Consider the following 21019-nt stretch of genomic DNA (forward strand, 5'->3'; position numbering starts at 1 on the left):
GAAGGTTGGGAACTACTGGCTTAAAGGGTCTCCTTGAGACCATGGAGAAGGCTGTCCTATTATTCTCTTTTTGTTTTTTGGTTTTTCAAGACCGGGTTTCTATGTGGCTTTGGAGGCTGTCCTGGGACTAGCTCTTGTAGACCAGGCTGGTCTCGAACTCACAGAGAACCACCTGCCTCTGCCTCCCGAGTGCTAGAATTAAAGGTGTGCACCACCAACGCCCGGCTTGTCCTATTATTCTTTAAAGAATTACTTTGTTACATGAAACAAATTGATTGCTATATGTGATTTTTTTTTTTTGATTCTGGAGTTAATGGATCAGCCAGGTAGCTGAGCCTGCTCTCCCAGCTTTGGATGATCCACTGTGTTAAATAAATACCTTTTAATGTTCATACTAGAAATGTCCCTCCATTGTTAGTGTAATATATTCTTATATACAAAAAGATCACAGAACTATGTGCCCTATGGGTTATTCTTGACTCCTTCTACCTGGCAAATAGTGGACCTTCTAGAGATATTCTCTCTGTCTCTGTCTGTCTGTCTGTGTCTCTCTGTCTCTCTCTCTGTCTCTTTCTCTGTCTCTGTCTCTGTCTCTGTCTCTCTGTCTCTGTCTCTCTCTCTGTCTCTCTGTCTCTCTGTCTCTCTGTCTCTCTCTCTCCCCACAGCAGAAGTATCATCTCAGGTTCTCTTACACAGGCTGTAGAGACATGAAGATCAACTGTTACAGGTGAATACAGTGGTAGGGTCTTTGCCCGACTTCAAAGGAAAAAGTTGCAGAGCCTGTTCAAAAGAAGCTCAACACAGTTCTGCTCCGGGACTCCAGTTCTGCAAGGGGCCCCTGACACTGCATAGAATTTATTTTTCTAGGATGGATTTAGCAAAACCACTGCCTGCTTTGAATAATGATGAAATTCTGGATTCTCCAGCATTCTTCAGTGTCACCTATTCATATGTTGAATCTTTTTGTTTCCTTCTTACCCACGAATAACTTAAGGCTGAAACTGAACAGCCTCTATCCATGGAGCCCCAAGCAGAGGAGCCTCCTGTCACTGCTGCTGCACCTGTTTCAGGGCTAGACCTTGGACTGGAGATGGAGGAGCCAAAGGAAGATGTAGTGGTGAGCTCACTCCCTGCACCCTCTATCCACTCTGCTGCTTCTATCAAGCTTCTCCCATGATCCTTTGTACCACTTCCTTTCCAGGTTTCAGCTGGGCTAAAGGATTCTCTTGTCTGCCATGGTTCCCAGTATCAAAGAGCCTTCTCTAGTTTCATAGCAAAATCTTGATTCCCTGATATTATTATTATTAGTAGTAGTAGTAGTAATAGTTTTTTGTTTTTTTTGTTTTTTTGTGTTTTTTTTTTTTTGTTTGTTTGGTTTTTCAAGACAGGGTTTCTCTGTGTAGCTTTGGAGCCTATCCTGGCACTCGCTCTGGAGACCAGGCTGGCCTCAAACTCACAGAGATCCGCCTGCCTCAGCCTCCCGAGTGCCACCATCGCCCGGCTTAGTAGTAGTAATAGTAGTAGTAGTATTTAATTTATACCAAAGAACAGAGTGTATGGATTAGGGAAATTGCCATGTATGTAGCCATAGTTGTGGCTCTCCAGAATCTGTGCCTCAATTCTCTGATGCACTATTTCTGTCAGTGGAGAAGCTCGGAATGTGGAGAGAATTAGACCTATTTCTATGTTTTACCTGAGACGGCTGGAAATGTGCAGCAATTGGGGATCAAATTGCCCAAGAGAAAAGTAAGAATAACATGGCTGGTAAGTCTGCATGTCACTGGCAGCTGAGTATAGACAGTGTTTTCAGGTTCTTGACCTCTTATCCAAAACAATAGAAAATGAGACTTGCAAAAGAAACAAGATAAAATTATTGGGAGCAAAGTGATAACAAAGCAGATTAAAGAGAGATACACTGACAGTATTGACAGCAGGAGACATGAGGGAATGTACTCAAGGGTCCTTATGATGCTTTCTCCTATAGAATTCAAGAGAAGGAGGGGCTGGCTCCTATAGCTTGAGTATTTCTCATTCTGATTGATAAATTAGGTTATGTCATCATTTCTCTGCTATGAATGTCCTTTCCCACAATATATCTGATTCAACACTATGCCTGGTCAATTATGCATAGATATAAGATGGTCCCTAAAGGAGAAAACAGTTTTGCCTTACTACATATGCAGCAAAACTAGTTCCAGCTGGACATGTTTGGAATTCACTTGAATGGTAACTATGTAATGTGACTGTTACCAGGGATAAGGAAACTTATGTCTTTGTTCAGAAATGGGAGCAGGTATTTCCTGGTGCATATGGGAGGTTCTGGAGCTTTAGGTGCACTGTTGGAGAGAAATGGTTACACGTACTATTGCAGGTGAGGGAACTAGGCTACCAAGTGATTATTGCAGATGGGGGGGAAGGGGTTCCATAACTGAAGACCAAATGGGTGCCCATGGCCACTAACCTATCTCCTGTGCTTGCCTCCCATATATGTTTTGGTTATTTGTGGTTTTGGTTTCATACATTGTTGATGACCCAATACTGAACCTATGGTGTATATTTTAGACCTGTGAATCTCAAAGATTTCTTCTTTACAAATTCTTCAAAATCCAGTCTGTATAGGTCTTGAATCTACGGTGGACCTTAACGATACATTTCAGGCTGGGTTGGAGATCCACCTGACTTCTTAGATACTTATTCTTACCCTGATGCACACAGCTTTAAGGAAGGCTCACACTGCAACATTCAGCAAGCTCATAGGCAGCAAAATGCCCATGAATGTATAGAATTGGAAAAAAATTTTCCCCAACTTTTTACTGTTTACTATAGCCTTCACAGAAAAGAAACACAAACAGAAAATCAATTACCCCCTTGCCAAAATGCTATTTTCTGGACTGCATACCACAAAAATGAAGGTTATAGTAAATGTTTTTTTGTTCCTGTTGTTACTTTGCTGAGAAAAACATAGGTTATCTGTCAACTCAGCAATTTATTAATAAAGATAAACCCAAATGTAGGATATGATAGTAATAGATAATACCAATTAGATCTAATTTAAGAAAACTGGCGCTAAGGAAGCTCATTGGTCAACAGCATTTGGTATTCTTGCAGAGGACCTGGGTTCGGTTCATAGTACACATATAGTGGCTTACAACCATCTTTAAACTCTAGTTCCAGGGACTCTATCACCATCCTCTGGCTTCCACAGGCACCAGACACACAGGCAGTGGCAAAATACTCATACACATAAATTAAGACTAAATAAATATTTAAATAAAATTTAAAAGCAATTAAAAAACTTTCATATTGTTTTTTGAAATTTGAAAATTCAAAGTTGGACAATGTCTTAGAAAAATAAGAAGTGTGTTTAGCTAGCTGAACCCCCTTCTAGAAGTGTCTGTTGCTTGTGTGAACTTCCTGTCACCCCCAAATTTACTGGTCGTTTATGGTTTTCTTATGATGTTGTGAACATTTACTCACTTTAGCTGTGTGGTTATTTAAAATGGAGGGGATCTGAGGAGGTGGCTCACTGGGTTACATGCATGCTGCACAGGCCTGTGGGCCTGAGTTCAGATCCCCAGGAGCCCCACTAAAATCAAGCATGGTGGTGCATGCCTACAGTCCCAGCACTGGGAGGCAGGGACAGGAGGGTCCCAAAGATGGATAGATGGATGGATGGATAGATGGCTGGCTGGCTGGCTGGATGGATGGATGGATGGATGGATGGATAGGTGGATGGGTGGATGGGTGGATGGATGGAGAGTCTAGCCACTCAGTGAGCTCCAGGGTCAGTGAGGGATACTGTTTCAAAAACCAAAGTGGAGAGCTATAGAAGAAGATACCTGATGTCTCCATTCTGGCCTCCACATACATCCATGGACACATGTATTCACACATACACACATTAACATAGGACAAAGAAAAATACAATTGAATACTTGCCATTGCATACACCCACATGTGCATTTACACATATCAACACAGGACAAGGAAAAATAGAACTGCATTCTTCTAGCACAAATAATAAAAACCCAGAGACAGATATTGGGATTAAAGCTGAAGATCAGAGAAGCAAAGCGGCCAAGCCACTTGAGGGTTCTTGAGTCTACCAATGCTCAGACAGAAGGAGCGGTCCACCAAACCTCAGACTCCATCTCCAGACTGCATGCTCCTCACCAAATCTCATACTGCTGCTTGAGATTGCACTGAGCTTCTTATATTCTCTCTAGTTCTGGGATTGAAGGCATGAGCTCTGCATCTCTTTTAGACTGATTGACTCTCATGTAGCTCTGGGTGGCCTTTAACTCACAGAGATCCATCTGCCTCTGTCTCCTGAGTCCTGGGATTAAAGGTGTGCTCCACCACCTCTCAGCTTCTATGGATGACTAGTGTGGCTGGCTTTGCATTCTAATTTTCAGTGGCTATATTAGGTCATAAACAATGTATCACCACAGATTCTTGACCACTGTTAGATTTAAAGAGATCATTGATTTCGAGATGAACGTGGCCAATACCAGGGAGGCAGGAAGGTGACGATTTAGATTTTGAAGAAGTGATTTGATTCTGAAAATCTCTCACCAAATTCCAATTTTGAATGTCAGATGATTTCTTCTCCGTGTGTGCTTGTGTACTATATTGATCTTAGGTTTCAGAGCAAAACCTAATTCTACAAAGCTGGTAACATTGAACAGCAAGGCGGAGACATGAAGGAGAGAAGCCAATACTCTAAGCTCAGGCACCGATGCTGGTTCTCTGTGATCCCCTCTCAGGTTATGAGACCACACACCTTTTCACTCATCTGAATTTTATGCTTCTGCAAGTAGATTTCTAACACATTTAAATTAAAATATAATCACACCACATAGCCTTTTCCTTTCCTTCCTTTAGCCCCTCCCATGTCCCCTTCCTCCAACCTTTCCCACGCACCTTCTCAAATGGATATCCCCTTTTTCTTTTATTGTTACTTATATATACATACACACAAATACATAAATACAACCTGTGGAGTCCATTTTTGTTTGTGTGTGTATGGTTTCAAGGCTGAGCACTTTATAACAGGTAACCAAAGGGACTCATTCCAGGGAGAGGCTAATTCTCTCTCTCAGCTGTCACTGATTACCTTTAGTTCTTTGTCTATGAATGAGACTCCGTGGGAGTGGGACTTCTTGGTATTTTCTTCCTTCCCCTTGTGTTTTTCTGTGATGGCCCTGTGTGTATGTGTGCCGTGTGTGCGTGCGTGCGTGTGTGTGTGTGTGTGTGTGTGTGTGTGTGTGTGTGTGTGTGTGTGTGTGTGTGTGTAGAAAAGCTTCAGTAAAGGACATTAGGGCTCCAGATAGGCTGAAATCTCTGCTAATGTCAGGACTTTCCACAATCATTTCTTAGACTGGAGAGATGTCCCTGCAATGTAGCTGAAAAAGTCAAAGTGAAACAGTAGCTCTTGTTTAGCCTGTTTTGAGCTTCCCACAGGCAATGTGTGTCCTCATCCCTTGCTTTGGCTGTGAAGCAGTTGTCAAAGGGATGTAGCAGCAATATCCTAAATGGGAATTCACAGAATGAGCTTGTTGGCTGTAGGAAGCTGATGTTGGGGAAATCATTTTACCCTCTGTGCCTGATTCTCATCTCTCCTTTATAGGAGTTGCCCTGATAAAGTTCTTCTGCTCTTAAAAATCTACAACCGAATGCTTTAAAATGGAAGGACTTCCAAATCCCTGCAGTGTGGTGAAGCAGTCTTGTTTATGGCTGTTGGCAGCCTGTGTTTACTAAGCAACTGGGGTGACACATTCCCATCAGTCAGTGATGCCACCACTGTTGCAAAGCTATGGGGTTAGAGGGCTGCCAGTGGGTCCTCTCAGTGTGATGCTCAGCTGCCTTCTCCTCTAGTTTCAGGTCACACACTGCCATCTGTCAAGGCTCAGGCTGCCCTGAGCCATGCACATGGTCAGGGCTGGGATACTTGCATGTAGAACATGAGAATATTTAAGTAATTTTCAGCCCAGTCTTCATCCAGTCTCAGGCTGGGCCTGGCACCATTCCTTCAGTCCTGCCATCCTGATCCAAGACCCACACCGGAGGAATTCTGCTGCTCGTGTTTTGTTGTCAGTGTTTAGTCAGAGTCTCAGTATGTAGGTTGGCTTGTCACTTACTTATGTAGCCCAAGCTGTCCTCCTGCCTCAGCCCTCTGAATGTTGGGATTGCAGGCACATGCCACAAAGCCTGACTTGCAAAGACATTTTTAAAACCAGTCTCAGGGCCGGAGTGTTATGGCCCTTTTTTCTTTTTCCTGACTGAAGCTCAGAGCTCAGTACCAAGCACAGTTAAATAAAATTAAGTAAAACTCTCTTACAAACTTGGAAAGCCCCATTGAAGATACCTGTTACAATTGCTTTCCAACGACTGCTTAATCATGTCTGCATTTCTGAGCAAGCACAGTATACAATATTTACTTTTGCTTCAAAAGTTACACCTTTTCTTAGCCATTCTGCAACTAAATCACTAACTGAAACTTTTAATGCTAAAGTGTATCATTACTAGATATTGTGCCCTGTGCTTTAAAGCTAAATTAACAACAAAAATTCATTAATTTTGGCATCTCTGCAGAAGATGATTTTCAAAGAAGTCATGGAGCTAATTTTAACAGCTGTTTGCCATGGCAACAGTGCTGTAATAACGGTGGTTGAGTTGGACTAGAAGCCATCTTCTTAACACTTCTGATGGGACTGCAGGAAAGACTAGGGTAGCAGCCTGAAAGCTGAGTGAGATAGAGATGGAGGGTGGGGGAACTCTGCTTACTGGCCTGCTTGTTCAACCTTATGCTTAGCTACCTTTGTTTTACAGTCTAGGAATACCTGTTTAGGGAATGGTGCTGCCCACAGTAGACTCATCACTCCTACAATCAAGACAGTGCCTCCATAGATATGTCAACATGCTAATTCTGATCTAGCCAAATTCCTCAATTATGGCTTTTGTCTAAATTGTGTCAAGTTGACAAATTAAAACTAACATGGACACTAGCTAACATCTTCTTGATTTCTGTTTGTTGCAAAACTTGCTATTGATTAGGAGATATTTTGTGCCATGTCTTTGCTTGTTCCCAAATACCACAGGAAGCAGGAAAAAGTTATTTAAGAGTGGCAGTCCAAGAGCATAGGATACATACTGACTGCTTAAAAAGCATACTTAAGAGTCCTCTTCAAACTTGTCTGTAGTTGGTGTTCAAATTCTCAGGATTGCTACAAAATTCCTTAATTTAGATGTTTATCTTCTAGGATACAGATTTAATATGACATAAACACAGAATTTGGTCAGACCATTCCAAACCTTGTTTACTGGTTCATTCTTTATATATTAGTTAACTTCTAGGAAATTGGAATAAAGTATAAAACCGATATTAAGAGAATATTATGCAGTAAACAGGAAACTTCTGTGATGGCACTTGGAGACTGTTGGATTCACAGCAAATGCAAGTTTCTTGCTCAGAATGGATGTATAAAAATATCTACAGGAGCAGCCCATCTGTGCATCAGAATTATAATTCTTTAGCATCAGGATAAATTGGAAAACCTAGAGCTCAGTAATCTTTCAATCTACTATCTTTATAAAGCAAACTTCAGGAATATTCATATTCTGACTCCAGTATAAGCTGTTCTGCAATTATCAAAATGGGTCCTTCATCTAAAATCTGTAATATATACTTCTTGTAGTCTTCAATTATCATTTATGTCATTTATGCCAGAAAATAACACAAATAAAATAATTCCATAAGTGAAGATGGATTGAGAAAACTGAAATCACTAAAAAAGTTACAAAAAATAAAATTAACTTTTGATCAGTTCTTCTACTGTAATCCTCCACACTGAAGATAAAAGGGACTTTTAACAAAAGATATCAAAGTTTCTATAGTGCTATATTCTAGAAATCTCAGTTATGACTAGGGGACTGTTCTGTAAGAGAAAGCATAGAGGTAAAAAAAAAAAGTCATAGCTAAGCCTACAAAGCAATTGATGATTTAGTATGGGGGTGCTTTTCTACAGTACCCAATCCTTGGCAGTGTGCCATTGGGATCATGCTTGCATACCTTTGACACATGTTTGGGAGATTCAAAGTAGGTGGTGATTATATGTAACAGTTTGATAAATCACTACTCCTGTGATAAACACCATGACGAAAAAACAACCTAGGGAAAAAAGGGTTTATTCGGCTTACACATCCCTATCACAGTCCATTGTTGAGGGAAGCCAAGGCAGGAACTCAATCAAGACAGGAACCTGGAAGCAGGAACTAAAATAGAAACCACAGCGGAATGCTGTTTACTGGTTTGTTTCCCATGATTTACTCAACCAGATTTCTTATATAGCCTAGAACCACCACATAGAATGTGCTGGGCATTTTTACATCTGTCATTAATCAAGAAAATGCCTCACAGGTTTACCTTTGGACCAATCTGGTGGAGACATTTTCTCAACTGAAGTTTCTTCTTTCTAGTTAAGCCTGGATTATGTCAAGTTGCCAAAACAGAAATCTAATGGAGACAATCGCTTCCAGCTGTTGACCTGAAAGCGGCATCTGAATGTCCCTAGATGGGATGCAAAATGGAGCAAAGAAAATGTTTCTAACATGCAGAAACTGTTGAAACATCACCTATTTTGAAGTAATAAACAGAAATAGTTTGAAAGCAGCATAGGGCACATAAAGCGATGTAAAGAAAGGAAAGGATTGCTTACTAGGTAAAATTTCATTTTAGAAAACAAGCTGTAAAATCATTCTTCAAATTTTGGGGAGAAAAATTAAACTGTCTTCTCATAGTGAATTTCAAGATGGCATTGATGAGAGGGAAAGAGTTAATGTAAGTCGGATGTAAAGGGAGTAAGAAAAGAAAATGCCATATTAGAATTAAGATTTGAGTTCCAAGCAGGAAAGACTAGGGACTACTGTGCAGAGAAATGGTAACGATGGGAGCAGGCACTGAGGATCTGCAAGTACAGAGGAAAAGCATAGCATAGGTAACAGATTGGAAGACCAAAAATCCAACTCCTAGACCGTTGCTTATTCTCAAGAAGGAACGGGACAGACGTTTACGGACTGGGGGGCGAGGGGGGGAAGGCATATCATGTTAGATTGAAGATTTCTGATTGAAAGACTCCCTAGTGGCAAGAAATCACAATCAGGAAGAGAGACTAAATAAAACAATACACAATGCCAAAGCTAATCACGAGAACATCTAAATATATTGTTCATTTTTTAATTCAAAGCATAAAAAGTTATGTAAGCAAATACCAGGGAGTGCTGCTTTAGAATTACTCTTCCCAAAACAAGGTCAGAAGTTACTAGTACAGCCCAGAGCACCCACACATATTGTAGCTTCTACTCCAAGGCAGTAACTGACCATCATGAAAAGAGCAAAAGACATTAGCAAAAACATAGCAATATTAAATCTCTACAGGAACTCTGAAAAAAATGTGAAAATATGTTGCACCTGACTGGCACATGGATCATATAAACATGAATAAGTAGGTCATTCTGAATATCTTTATCCTTAGGAGGAAAAGGACTCTTTTCCTTAGCATTCATTCCCAGCATTACTCATTCCACTGTCTGAGTGACGTTTATTTGCCACCATTCTCATCAGCCATGTCCTACAAGCTAAGTTCCCTTCATGTGGCAGAGATGATGTGAATTGCTGAGGCCCTGATGCTGGTGTGCTTACCTCTGAGGATCAGGCAATACAGAACAGTTAAACCGAGTCCCTGGTCTCCACCTGCTGGTGGCCTGTTGCCATAGCAGTGTTGGCAGCCTGAACAAAAACATTTGGTCTGCAATGCCTGTTCAAATGACTTAGCCACAGAATAGCTATGACATGTTTATCTTGTGATAGTAAAATATGCTAGAGTCCACAGACAAACATACAGAAAACAATCCATTTATAAGCTAATGATTCTGTTTTCATCAAATGAGTGTTAAAATTACCTTTGGCGTTGCTGGAGAGATGGCTTAATGTTTAAGAGTCTTTGTTGTTTTTCCAGAGGACACAGTTCAGTTTGCAGTGCCCACTTGGGTACCTCATATCCACCTGTAATTCCAGTTCCTGGAGACCTGATGCCTTTTTCTGACCTCCTGTATGTGCACATAAAAACACAATCATACATACACATAAGTAAAATAAATCTTATGCTTTTCCATCTATAGTGTGTGTGTGTGTGTGTGTGTGTGTGTGTGTGTGTGTGTGTGTGTGTAGGCTGGTTTACCATTCTGTCTGATGTATATAGATAACATCTCGTTCAAAGTTATTGAAATCATGTGTTGTTCATAGGTGTGACTTCTGTCCAGATATATGGAAAGTAAAAATAATGGAATTATGACTAAACAGTTTGCCTTCCCCATTTGAGCCTGTGAGTCACTGTATTCATATTGGTTTTTTATCAATAGTTCCCACTATGGAAGAAAACATATTAGGTCTTTAGTACCCATGTAAAAGCCCATTCTCTCCTCCCTCTCTCCTTCCTTCCTTTCGTCCTTCTCTCCCTCCCTTCCTTCTTTTTCTTATCTTTTTATCACAATACCTGGCATTGAAACCAGAACCTCATCTGGAACAACTGTAACACTGAGCTCTGTCCCAGCCTAAACTTGTCGATTTAACAAGCAATAAATCAATGAGCAAGTGTTCATTATTCTTCTTGGGATTAAGATGCCTTCCTTGTATTGCTAATTATACTTCTTTTGACAACAGTGACATTTATAGAAGATCATTGTTTACTTAAAATGATATTTACCAACATTTAATATCATTTTAATTAAATATCAGCTCTAATTCACACAAGAGGATCACTTTTCTGAATCCATGTACTTTAATGGCAGAATAAAAACAAAAGAAATAAAGACAAGTGGATACTTTCACACCATTGTCCACTTTCTGTGAAAAACCAAATTCTCGTAATGGGATAGTCTCATGTAAGATATAGAAATTTCTGTGAATATGAGTAACATTTGATCATGTATCAAAAGATATAGCTTTCTTTTATCCCCAAGGTAAAATTACAATGTTTAGAAAAAGTCCTTCACACAAAATTATTTTAAGTAATATAGTAAGTGTGACTTTGAGGCAAAGGAGAGTTCTTGGAAAATGCCATGCTGTGTGATTAAGTAAGGTCACATTCCCCCACCCCATCTGTGATGCCCACTGAGAGTTGCTCTCCATCACCCGCTTCAGAAGTTGGGCTTGGAGAGCTAATACTTGCATGAGTATGGCTTCCCTAACAGTTCAGAGAACAGTGTAGAACTGATCCAGTGAAAGAAAGCACCAGCTAATTTTAACTCATCAGAAAGCAGTATCCATGTCTGGAATATGTGTGCTGGGTTTACTATATACAATCAGCCTGAACATTCTTTCTCAATAGTCTTTTATATTCTACCTTGTCAAATCATGTCTGCCATGCTGATTATTAGAATCCTATTAAAGAGTTAGACTCTAAACCAGTTTGTTCAAATTTAAAACCTATGATGGTACTTCCTTTATTTCATCATTGTGTTTTAAGCACTACTGAAATTTTCTTTGAATTTTGCTTCCCTTGGTAAAGACTCCAAGTCTGATTGTGACATTTTTCTAGCCAGCAGATGGCTCCATGAATATTTGTATATTGCTGATGCATATTGGATTTCAAAGCTATTTCCTCTCATCTTTTTAACCTTCTTTTGGAGGAAACCACACCATCACTCCTTTTCCCTGAATGTGATTCAGCTATGAGGCCTTCACACAGATGTGGAGAGCAACCATTCTGATTCTTACTGCATGATGGAACACCCCCCCCCCCCGGTGGTCCTCCTCCATGAGTCAGCTCTCACAGGAACTCAGGTCCCTTCAATATTATAATTTGGTGTTTCTTAAAGCTTAATCCACTGATGTCTGCTTTCATCAAAAAAGAAAAAAGAAAAGGCTGTGGAGAGAGATACATCCACTGCTTACTAATAGCCTCTAAAGAATGGTATATGTGACCTGTTCCAATGATATCTACCATACTGACTGAAGGGAAAGCCAAGGGATGCAGAATCCATATCATTGGAAGCCCTGGGAAGAGTGAGCTCTAACCACCAGAAGCTTCTGTTGCCCCTGACTACTGGGATTCCATCCATGGCAAAGCAGCTCAGTGCTGATGGTCTTAGCAGTTGGGGAAGAATGATGGAGTGGTCCTGAGGCCTTGTGGAGGCTCTGGAGACCCAGGCGTAGTGACTGCTTTCTACCTTATAGATCCCTCCTGGAACCGATGCTGATGAGACTGTGGGAACTACAGTGCCAACTGCTGGGGTCCCAGTGGAAGAAGCAGAGGCAGAGAAGGCAGCCCTCCCTGCTGCAGAAGCAGACAGCATGGAGGGGACCAAAATCGATGCTGAAAGCACTGAGGTTAAAAGCAGTGAAAGTCCTCCACCAGCAGAAACTGAAGCAGCTGCCACTCAGGTAAGGGTTTCCTGAGGGACTTCTGAGGAGAGGGCTGTTTAGTGGGCTCTAGTCTGCTGGCCTGGGTGGACTGGACTTCGTATGCCTGATGGCTAAAGCACAGAAAAGGGGAAAGGAAGCTGCAGTAGTGAGAGGGAAGAAATGAAGCACAGATGATGAGAAAACTCAGTGGAGAGAGGAAGATAAAAATGACAAATCTGTTAGAGTGAGAAATGCCCCCAAAGGCTTAGCCCAGTGCCAGCCGTTGGTAGGAACTCAGTGTGAAGACAGAGGTTGAGTTACAATTACCAGTGTTTCATGGTTACTTTTATTGATTATCTTAGATTCCCCACAAGGCTTCTCTCATCAAAGCCAAGCACACATTTTAAGGAAAGTCGGATGAGTACACACATGAAGTTAAGAGTTGGCCCTAGCTCTTCCTGTCTCCTTGCAGTGATAAAAGATAGCACACACCCAGCCCCATAACTTGGGCAATGATGGATAGTCATTGCAAATGTGAGAGCAGCATGGAGTCCTCCCCCCTTGTATTTTCTTTTTAGGATAGCCTCTTGCCCCTCAGGACAGACCCTTTCTGCTTTTAGCCTCCTACTACCCTGGATTGCTCATAGAAACCCCCCATTTTCCAGGCAATGTGACTGCTCAGGATTCAGACAGGCTTCCCCCTAAAGCTTTACTACTCAGGAGAGCAGTGAGAAAGTCAGGACAAATGTAAGGCATAGGCCCAAATTCTGCAAACGTAGTGGGCTTGCAACTGTGGGTTAGTGACACGGGAGAAGACAGCCCAAGAACAAAAGCACCCGTTCTTTCCAAGGCCATGACAATATCCACTTCTCTATCCACCAGGAGAAGGTTATCCCTTCTGTTGTTATCGAGCCAGCCTCCAACCATGAAGGGGAAGGAGAGCACCATGAAACCACTGTGGGTCCCGAAACAAGAGAGGCCTCTGAGGTTGTGGCTCCCCGAGGCCAGGCTGGTGAGATGCCAGAACTGGCCGCAGAGGCCACGCCTCTGGATTCTCAGGCAGCTTCACCTGCAGCAGCAGGTGCTGTGGATTCCTCCTTGTCTGCAGAGGATGCCGCTCAGGAAATGCCTCCTGGCTTTCTCTACAAGGTCTTTATATTGTCACTTCAGGGTTATTGGCCTTTCCTTGAGTCCCCTTTGCACGACTTTCTGCTTTTCCAGTGTGCTATTTACATTGTGTGTTCTTCCTCAAATCTGATTTCCTTTCACCCTGACCTCCCCTGGAAAAACGGCAGCATGTCCATACCGTAATACCCTTTGTGTTTCAAAACAGAGTAGGTAAAATGGGTATGGCTTGCCCCCGGTAGTGAGTGGGCTAATGCCTTCCAGGCTTCTTTCGGAGATAAGTCTGTCCAGCCTGGCTCAGATCAGGCCATTGAAGCCAGCTGTACTCCAGTATGTTCCCTTAGGAGTTGCCAAAAAGGCTGGAAGCAGAGCAATCCAGTCCAAGTACAGATCAGGGGGCCAACCAGTAGTCTGAAAACAAGTCCCCAGAGGCACTAAGGGTCTTCTGTGAAAAGAATGAGACAAATAAGCCTCCATTCCTGGGAAGAAAGTTTTTCCAGCCATGGATCATCATAAACTAAAGCCTCCTTATGGGTCAAACAAAAGAAAGAAAAAAAAAAAAAAAAAAACAGCATTGATTGCCTAGAGACCATGCTTACAGCCAAGTGTTGGCAATGGATAATGACCCCAGAAGAATCTGATTAGAAATTGTAAGCATTGTATAATTTGATACTATATTTCAAAATGCAGCCCTTGTTTTCATTTGGTTCCTTGTTTTTCAGTACTGAGAGCAAACTCAGAACTGTGTGCCTCCTAGGCAAGCACTCTGCTACTTGGTACATACTTTGTACTCTTTTTCATTTTGAGACAGGGTCTTGCTAAGCTGCATAGACAGACCTTCATATTGTGGTTGTCTGCTTTAGCCTCCCAGATAGCTGAGTGGTAGGCACAGACCACCATGCCTGGATACCCACTTTTAAAAAAAAAATGTGCATGTAATTTGTTTGTGTTCATATGAATGACATGAATATCTATCCATTCTCTCTGTCCCTCTTTTAGAAGGAAACTTCCATTATGCCACTGGAAGTGGGTGCAGGTATAATAAAAGATTTATGAATGGACTAATGTGGGGCAAAATAATTGAACATATGGGTTAAAGTTGGGGCTAGAAACATGGTCATTTGTTTAAGCAGTACAAGTAAAGTTCAGGAAATTTGTGCCTGGCAAGGCTGGGGCATGAAGGACCAGTCTTTAACTTGGCCAGTCACTACAGTGTGGCCCATGGTGCACATTTCAGTCCCTTTCTGGACATCAGTTCTCATTGCAGAAATTAATTTTTGTATAATAGTCAGTTCTCGCTCTAATAATTTTATTCTATACATGGAATGCATATTTTAAAGGCAGACTGTTTCATCTTGAGTGCCCAGGTGTTTGCAAGGAACCATTATGGGAGAAATAAAACTGGCCAGGACTATCTAGTCCTTCCAGTTGAGAAACGGGTACTCAATGTGTTAATCTTTCTGATTTTCCATAATATAAATTTTAAAAAAAAATTAAAGGTGCAAAGGAAAAACAAAATTGCTGTGGCATAAGGAGGCAGGATAGCAAAGAGTGAAATTTTTTAAAATTTATTTTTATTTAAATTAGAAGCAAGCCTGCTTCACATGTCAATCCCAGCTCCCTCTCCCTCCCCTCCTCCCCTGCTCCCACCAACCCCCACCCTGTACCCTGCCTCTACCCAGGGAGGGTGAGGCCCTCCATGGTGGATCACCAAAGTCTGTCATATCACCTAGGCCCTCCCCAATGTGTCCAGGCTGAGAGAACATCCCTCTGTTGATATTCCAGGGATAAATACTTCTCTGCTACTGGAGGCCCAAATATTTCCAAGTCCTCCTCACTGACACCCACGTTCAGGGGGGGTCTGGATCAGTCCCATGCTGGCCTCCCAGCCTTTAGTCTGGGGTCCATGAGTTCCCCCTTGTCCAGGTCAGCTATTTCTGTGGGTTTCACCAGCTCTGTCTTGACCCCTTTGCTCTTCACTCCTCCCTCTTTGTGACTGGATTCCAGGAGTTCAGTTCAGTGTTTAGCTGTGGGTGTCTGCCTCTGCTTCCATCAGCCATTGGATGAAGAAGGCTCTAGGGTGGCATATAAGGTAGTCATCAAGGCCCTCAAAGAGGATATGAGAAAATTTATTTTTAAAAAGCCATTTGTAACCAGGCAGTGGTGGTACACTCCTGTAATCCCAGCACTTGGGAGGCAGAGGCAGGTGGATTTCTGAATTCAAGGCCAGCCTGGTCTACAGAGTGAGTTTCAGGACAGTCAAGGCTACATTGAGAAATCCTGTATCAGAAAACAAAACAACAAAAAACCTATTTGTTTAATTAAAGAATAATTCTTATAGAACACTCAAGAGGCAGTTTGCCAGGCTTTTCATTATTTTATAAGAAAATTCTTTAGCTTGGCAATATTTAACTCAAGTTAAACTATCATCAGTGACAATATCTAACTGATGATTAATTATCTAACAAAATATAACAAATCTAACAAAATTAAATATCTAACAAAAATTAACAAGTTAAAATTTAGTATAGTACTTTCATCTATTGCATAGTACATTGAATTAATAAAGATAGACATGAATGGCCCCATACAAGCCAGTAAGAAGCAAAGGTATAAAGTAAATAGAAAGTAGTGTTCCCAAAAATGTTTTGCAACTTTTTTCTCCCCTTAGGGTTTGTGTTAGCCTGTTTTATGTTATAGTAAAATGCTGGATTCCAGGTCTTTAGAAAGAAAAGTGGTTTCTTTAGCTCACAATAGGAAGTCCAAAGAATAACACTGGCAGTGGCTCTGCTCTGGCTATGTGACAGATGCTAGCATGTGAGAAGAAAAGGTCACATGGTGACACAGGAAGCTGGAGCATGGAAAAGCTCACTGTCTCATAATCTTGCAGAATAACCCGGGTTCTATGAGAAACCCACTAACTCCTTTGAGAGCATCACCCTAGGGGTCTCCTACTTCACTCCTTATCTTATTGCTTCCCATGCCTCTCACCACCATTTGGGGACCAAGCCTCCCCCCCCCCACACACACACAGATGAACCTCTGCTGTAGACCATATCCCAGCCATAGCAGGATGGCAATGTCTGTCTTCATCCTTTATGTGCTTGTAATCTTATTAGGAAACATGAAGTTACCATTTTCTTCCTCCCTCCCTCCCTTCCTTCTCTTTTATTCTTTCTCTTTATTTTGAAGCAGGTCTTGCTGTGTAGCCCATGTTCTTGCTGGTCTGGAGCTCACTAGGTAGTGCAAGCTGGCTTTGAAGTCATGTCTATAGTCTTGCCTCAGACTCCTGGGTGCTAGTTTACAGGTAGTCACCACACTCCGCTTCTTTCCAAATCTAACCAATTGTTTAAATGTTTTGCAGGTGGAAACCCTGCATGATTTTGAGGCAGCGAATTCTGATGAACTTAACCTGCAAAGGGGTGATGTGGTGCTCGTGGTCCCCTCAGACTCAGAAGCTGACCAGGTAATATGTAAGGCTGGAAGGTGCATCAGGCCACATTGGATTTTTAAGGGCGAGCTGGACAAGTGACTTTCTGCAGCATCTCTGTTGTCTAAGATGCTGTGAGCCAACTTTGACAAGGTCTTAAGGACTTACATGCTCAGCACTCCATCAACTGTTCTTTCAGGGTACCCATTTATGAGACCATTGACTGTTCCTTTATGTACAATTACATGAGATGACCTTTTCTTGTCTCTGTATTTCTTGCTGGGTATGCTGTACGTGTAACATCAGGTTTTAGGAAAAGCTGACACTGCATGAACTGTACATCCCTTTCAGAAGTAGTTGCCTCTTACGGTGTAGTAACCCATGGAAAGAAACTGGGAAAACATTATAGGGAAAATGAAATGTTCAGATCTTCATGAAGTTACACCTATGTAGCCTTTGTTTTACCTTATTGGACTTCACAACTAACAACTCTGCCACTGTATGGCACAGCATTTAAATTATACCTCAATTGGAAAAGTACCTCTTACCAGAATGATTGATTATAGTATACATGAACTCCAAGGTTGTCCCTATTCACAATTTGGGGGCTCCTGAATTGCTATGCAAAGCATGTGTAAATGAGCCTATGAGCATGTATTTTTACGAGAAGAGCCATGACTCCCATACTAATTTTAAAGAAATGCATTCATGAGTCTTCTCTCTAAAATAAAGTTTAAAATCAAAGCTTTATAAGTTAGCATTTATCTGCATTCTATCGTCATTCTAATTTTCCAAAGTCCCCTCTGAATAGCCTATTAGGCTCTGTGTACAGCGTTCAAGGTCTTTTCTCACCCACAGATCCAAACTCTTCCAAATAGGTCTTCCACAAAACAATTCCAGATGCCGACTAACCACATGACCAGGTAGCCATAGCCACAAGCCCACCACACAGCACTAACCTCCTATGTTAGTTCCCTCATCTCTGTTACAGAGTATCAGACAACAAGCAACTTAAGGGAATGACTTGTTTGGCGTCATGGTTTGAGGAGATAATGTCCATTGTGTCAGAGAAGACATGGTGGCAGGCAGCTCCATTTTGGTGGTGTGTCTGGTAACATTTTTATTGATACTAGATACAGTAAGTGTACAGTACACTGTAGAGAGTTGGATTCTATTTTCTATATCTGAAGGCTATTTTTGTTCTGTAGGGACTTAAATTACTAACTTATTACCCGAAATTTGTTGAAAACTGTTTTGTATTTTCTCAGTGTGTAGATCTTCCATAAATTCTTATTCATAGGACACTATTCCTACCTCTCAAATATAAGGTCTTTTTAGGGTGACTGTCTATAGAAAGCCTGTAGGTAGTGTTGTGTTTTGACAATTCTCCTGATTGGTAAGCATTACTTTTTAAGACTTGTTTTTATTTTAAACTTTATGTACGCATATGTGGCTGTGTGAGGATATGTGCACATGAGGCAGATACCTAGGAAGTTTCTGGGTGTCAAATGTCCTAGACTAGAGTTACAGCTGTCAGATGTGGGTTCTAAGAAGCAACCCTTGTGCTTGCAAGTGTTCACACCACTGATCCAACTCTCCAGCTCCAAGGGTGCACAAATTCTCCTTACAGTTCTCAACCCTTTTGCTATTGTTCTCTCCTAGTTTTTGACATCTTATGTATGGATTTAAGGGAAGTGTCCCTGAGTACTTGGGGACTTCCTTCCTCCAAGAGCTTCCCTGTCCTTTAGTATAAAGCTGCTCTTGTGACCCTAAATTCTATAACCATGTAGCATGCAGAATGAGGACAGTTCTGGGGGAAAAACTGAATTAACCTGTTCTCACCCACAGCAATTCCCTACATTACAGGCTTTTTTGTCTTGGTGTCTTCAGCCAGCTCTGCACATAATTTATACCCACTTCACTCTATATAAACTTCTATCTTATAATTATATTTTACAACAAACAGTTAGCTATGTATAGATTCATATATATACACACACATGCATCGTTTTCTGAATCCTTACTCTATGCAAGCATTTACCCAGTACAAGCTGTTCTTCCATCACCAAACCTGGAAATTCTTCTCTACCATATATTCTCAGCAGTTAAAATTTAATTTTCCCCAGCTAAAGATTTATACTGCCTAATACCCTTCATGTTACAGTTAAAGTTGTATTTCAGAGTAATGTGTTGGAATATATCTTCATTATGGGTTGGTGGATGCCGCTTATCTTTTTGTTCTCTATTGAAACAATTTAAAACTGCCTAGCTCTATTTGGCCTCATTAGGTTTTGATGCGCTGTAAATAAAATCCAATATAGACATGTGGGAGGAGAAGTGACCTTTCATATGCATACTAGAGGCTTAGAAAATGTTTAGTTATCATTTCCTACTTTAGGTATAACTTTGTCCTTCACATATGTGACATCATAATTTTAAGGAGGGCACCTTTCCTCATCAACAAGAGTATTATCAGTCAGTTTATTGGGACATTATTTTCCTCTTTTGTGGTTTTTTTTCTCTCTTCAAAAATTGGCCTGTCTAAGTGCTTTTATTTCTTGTCTATAAAGAAGCATCAATTTATAGCCTCAGATGATGTCAAAGGGAACATATCCAGCAGTTTATTTAATTTTTGAGACCTCTTTTTATCAGATGTTCTTGAGTTTCCTGGAGGATTGATTCAGATTAAATCTGGCCATCCCTCATTGTAAGTGGGTTCTCTTTCTTGCTTTGGTTAACATAATAAAGATAGTTGTTTCCCACTGCAGTCCACGTAGGATGTACCCTTCCGTGTTCATTTTTCTTTGGAGGCCAAGGTCAGGAAGCAGCTTGCAATTCTCAGTTATTGAAATTGTCTCCCATTCTATAGGTGGCCATCTAAGCATGAATTCTCTAGTCTTTCTATGGCTAAATGCCTTTATTTCTATGATGGCACCTATAACAAAAACAAAGTTCAGTTAGAAAGAACATGTATCTCCAACAAGACTACCACAGCATCAAATTTCCCTACAATCCAGAGGAATGTGAAGCATCAGGCCTCCACAACAGGAGCAACAGCGGTATGAGGCAGCACTTGGCCAGTATTCAGCTGTGATAAGCCCTGTATAGAGTGCTTTGTTGGGGCTATGGGGGGCAATTCTTTCCTATAAGAAAGTGACTCGGGATGCAACAGCAGACATTTGGTGGCCATGTCGGCATTATATGCTAACCTAACAACTTTAAAATGTTTGACTCTACTTGGCATGAAGGACTATTTCCTCAGTCATTAGTTCTCTGTGAACCCAAGACAATTGGTTGTGCTCCTTGAATACCTCAGTTAATGTTAACTAAATATGCCTTATATAAAATTAGAATGTTAAAATTAACCTTAAGTTAACTATGTACAATAATACAATACTATGTATAATAACAACAAATTGTTTATTCATTATTTTTTTCAACTTCTAGATTGTGCCATGGTTTTATAGTGATGTTTATTTCCTGAGGCTGCAGTACTAGATGAATGGATTATTGGAAGCTCTTGGCACTATGGCTGTGCCCAGGAGTTTTCTGTACTCTGAAACCCTTGTTCTTGTCTTGCAGGATGCAGGCTGGTTGGTGGGGGTGAAGGAGTCAGACTGGCTTCAGTACAGAGACCTGGCCACTTACAAAGGCCTATTTCCAGAGAACTTCACCCGGCGTCTGGAGTAGGGCTGCAGATGTTGCAAAAGAGTCACATGACTGGGTTTTTAAACCTTCATGAAATGCGGAGGAGTTCACTCTTGCTACTACCCTCATAAATGACTGACAGACTGGTGCCAGATGAGGCTTGGGAAGACAGATCAATAGAGCATGTATGCAAAAACTGTAAGAAGAGGGGAGAATAGCAAATTAAGGAACAAGTCCTTACTGTGTTCCCTGTGTTCAATAGAGGTCTCTGTGTGCTTTGTCTAACTGTGGATACTGGTACTTGATTCCCCTCCCCCAAGTCTAAAGTAGCTTTCTCCAGACCAGACTCTGACTTCTTTGCATCAAGTGTGTGATGTCAAGTGGCTCCCCTGCGGATGTAATGAGTTATCCTG

The 21019-nt window shown here is 41.2% G+C and overlaps 1 protein-coding gene across 4 annotated transcripts in view; it reads left to right on the plus strand.

The window, feature by feature from the left end:
- Amph (amphiphysin) overlaps positions 1-20648 on the plus strand; it is a 186299-nt gene extending 165651 nt beyond the window's left edge. For 2 of the 4 annotated variants that reach the window (XM_035441502.1, XM_035441503.1), the window contains exons 17-21: positions 995-1117; positions 12236-12442; positions 13292-13552; positions 16893-16994; positions 20541-20648. In XM_035441502.1, the coding sequence (XP_035297393.1) occupies positions 995-1117; positions 12236-12442; positions 13292-13552; positions 16893-16994; positions 20541-20648 (801 nt within the window). Of the gene's footprint in view, positions 1-994; positions 1118-12235; positions 12443-13285; positions 13553-16892; positions 16995-20540 lie in introns of all 4 variants that reach the window. The other 2 variants (XM_027409380.2, XM_035441504.1) reach the window with 2 other exon arrangements.
- The last annotated feature ends 371 nt before the right edge of the window (positions 20649-21019 follow it).

This window comes from Cricetulus griseus, chromosome 3 (assembly GCF_003668045.3).
Source record: "Cricetulus griseus strain 17A/GY chromosome 3, alternate assembly CriGri-PICRH-1.0, whole genome shotgun sequence".
Taxonomy (NCBI): Eukaryota; Metazoa; Chordata; class Mammalia; order Rodentia; family Cricetidae; genus Cricetulus; species Cricetulus griseus.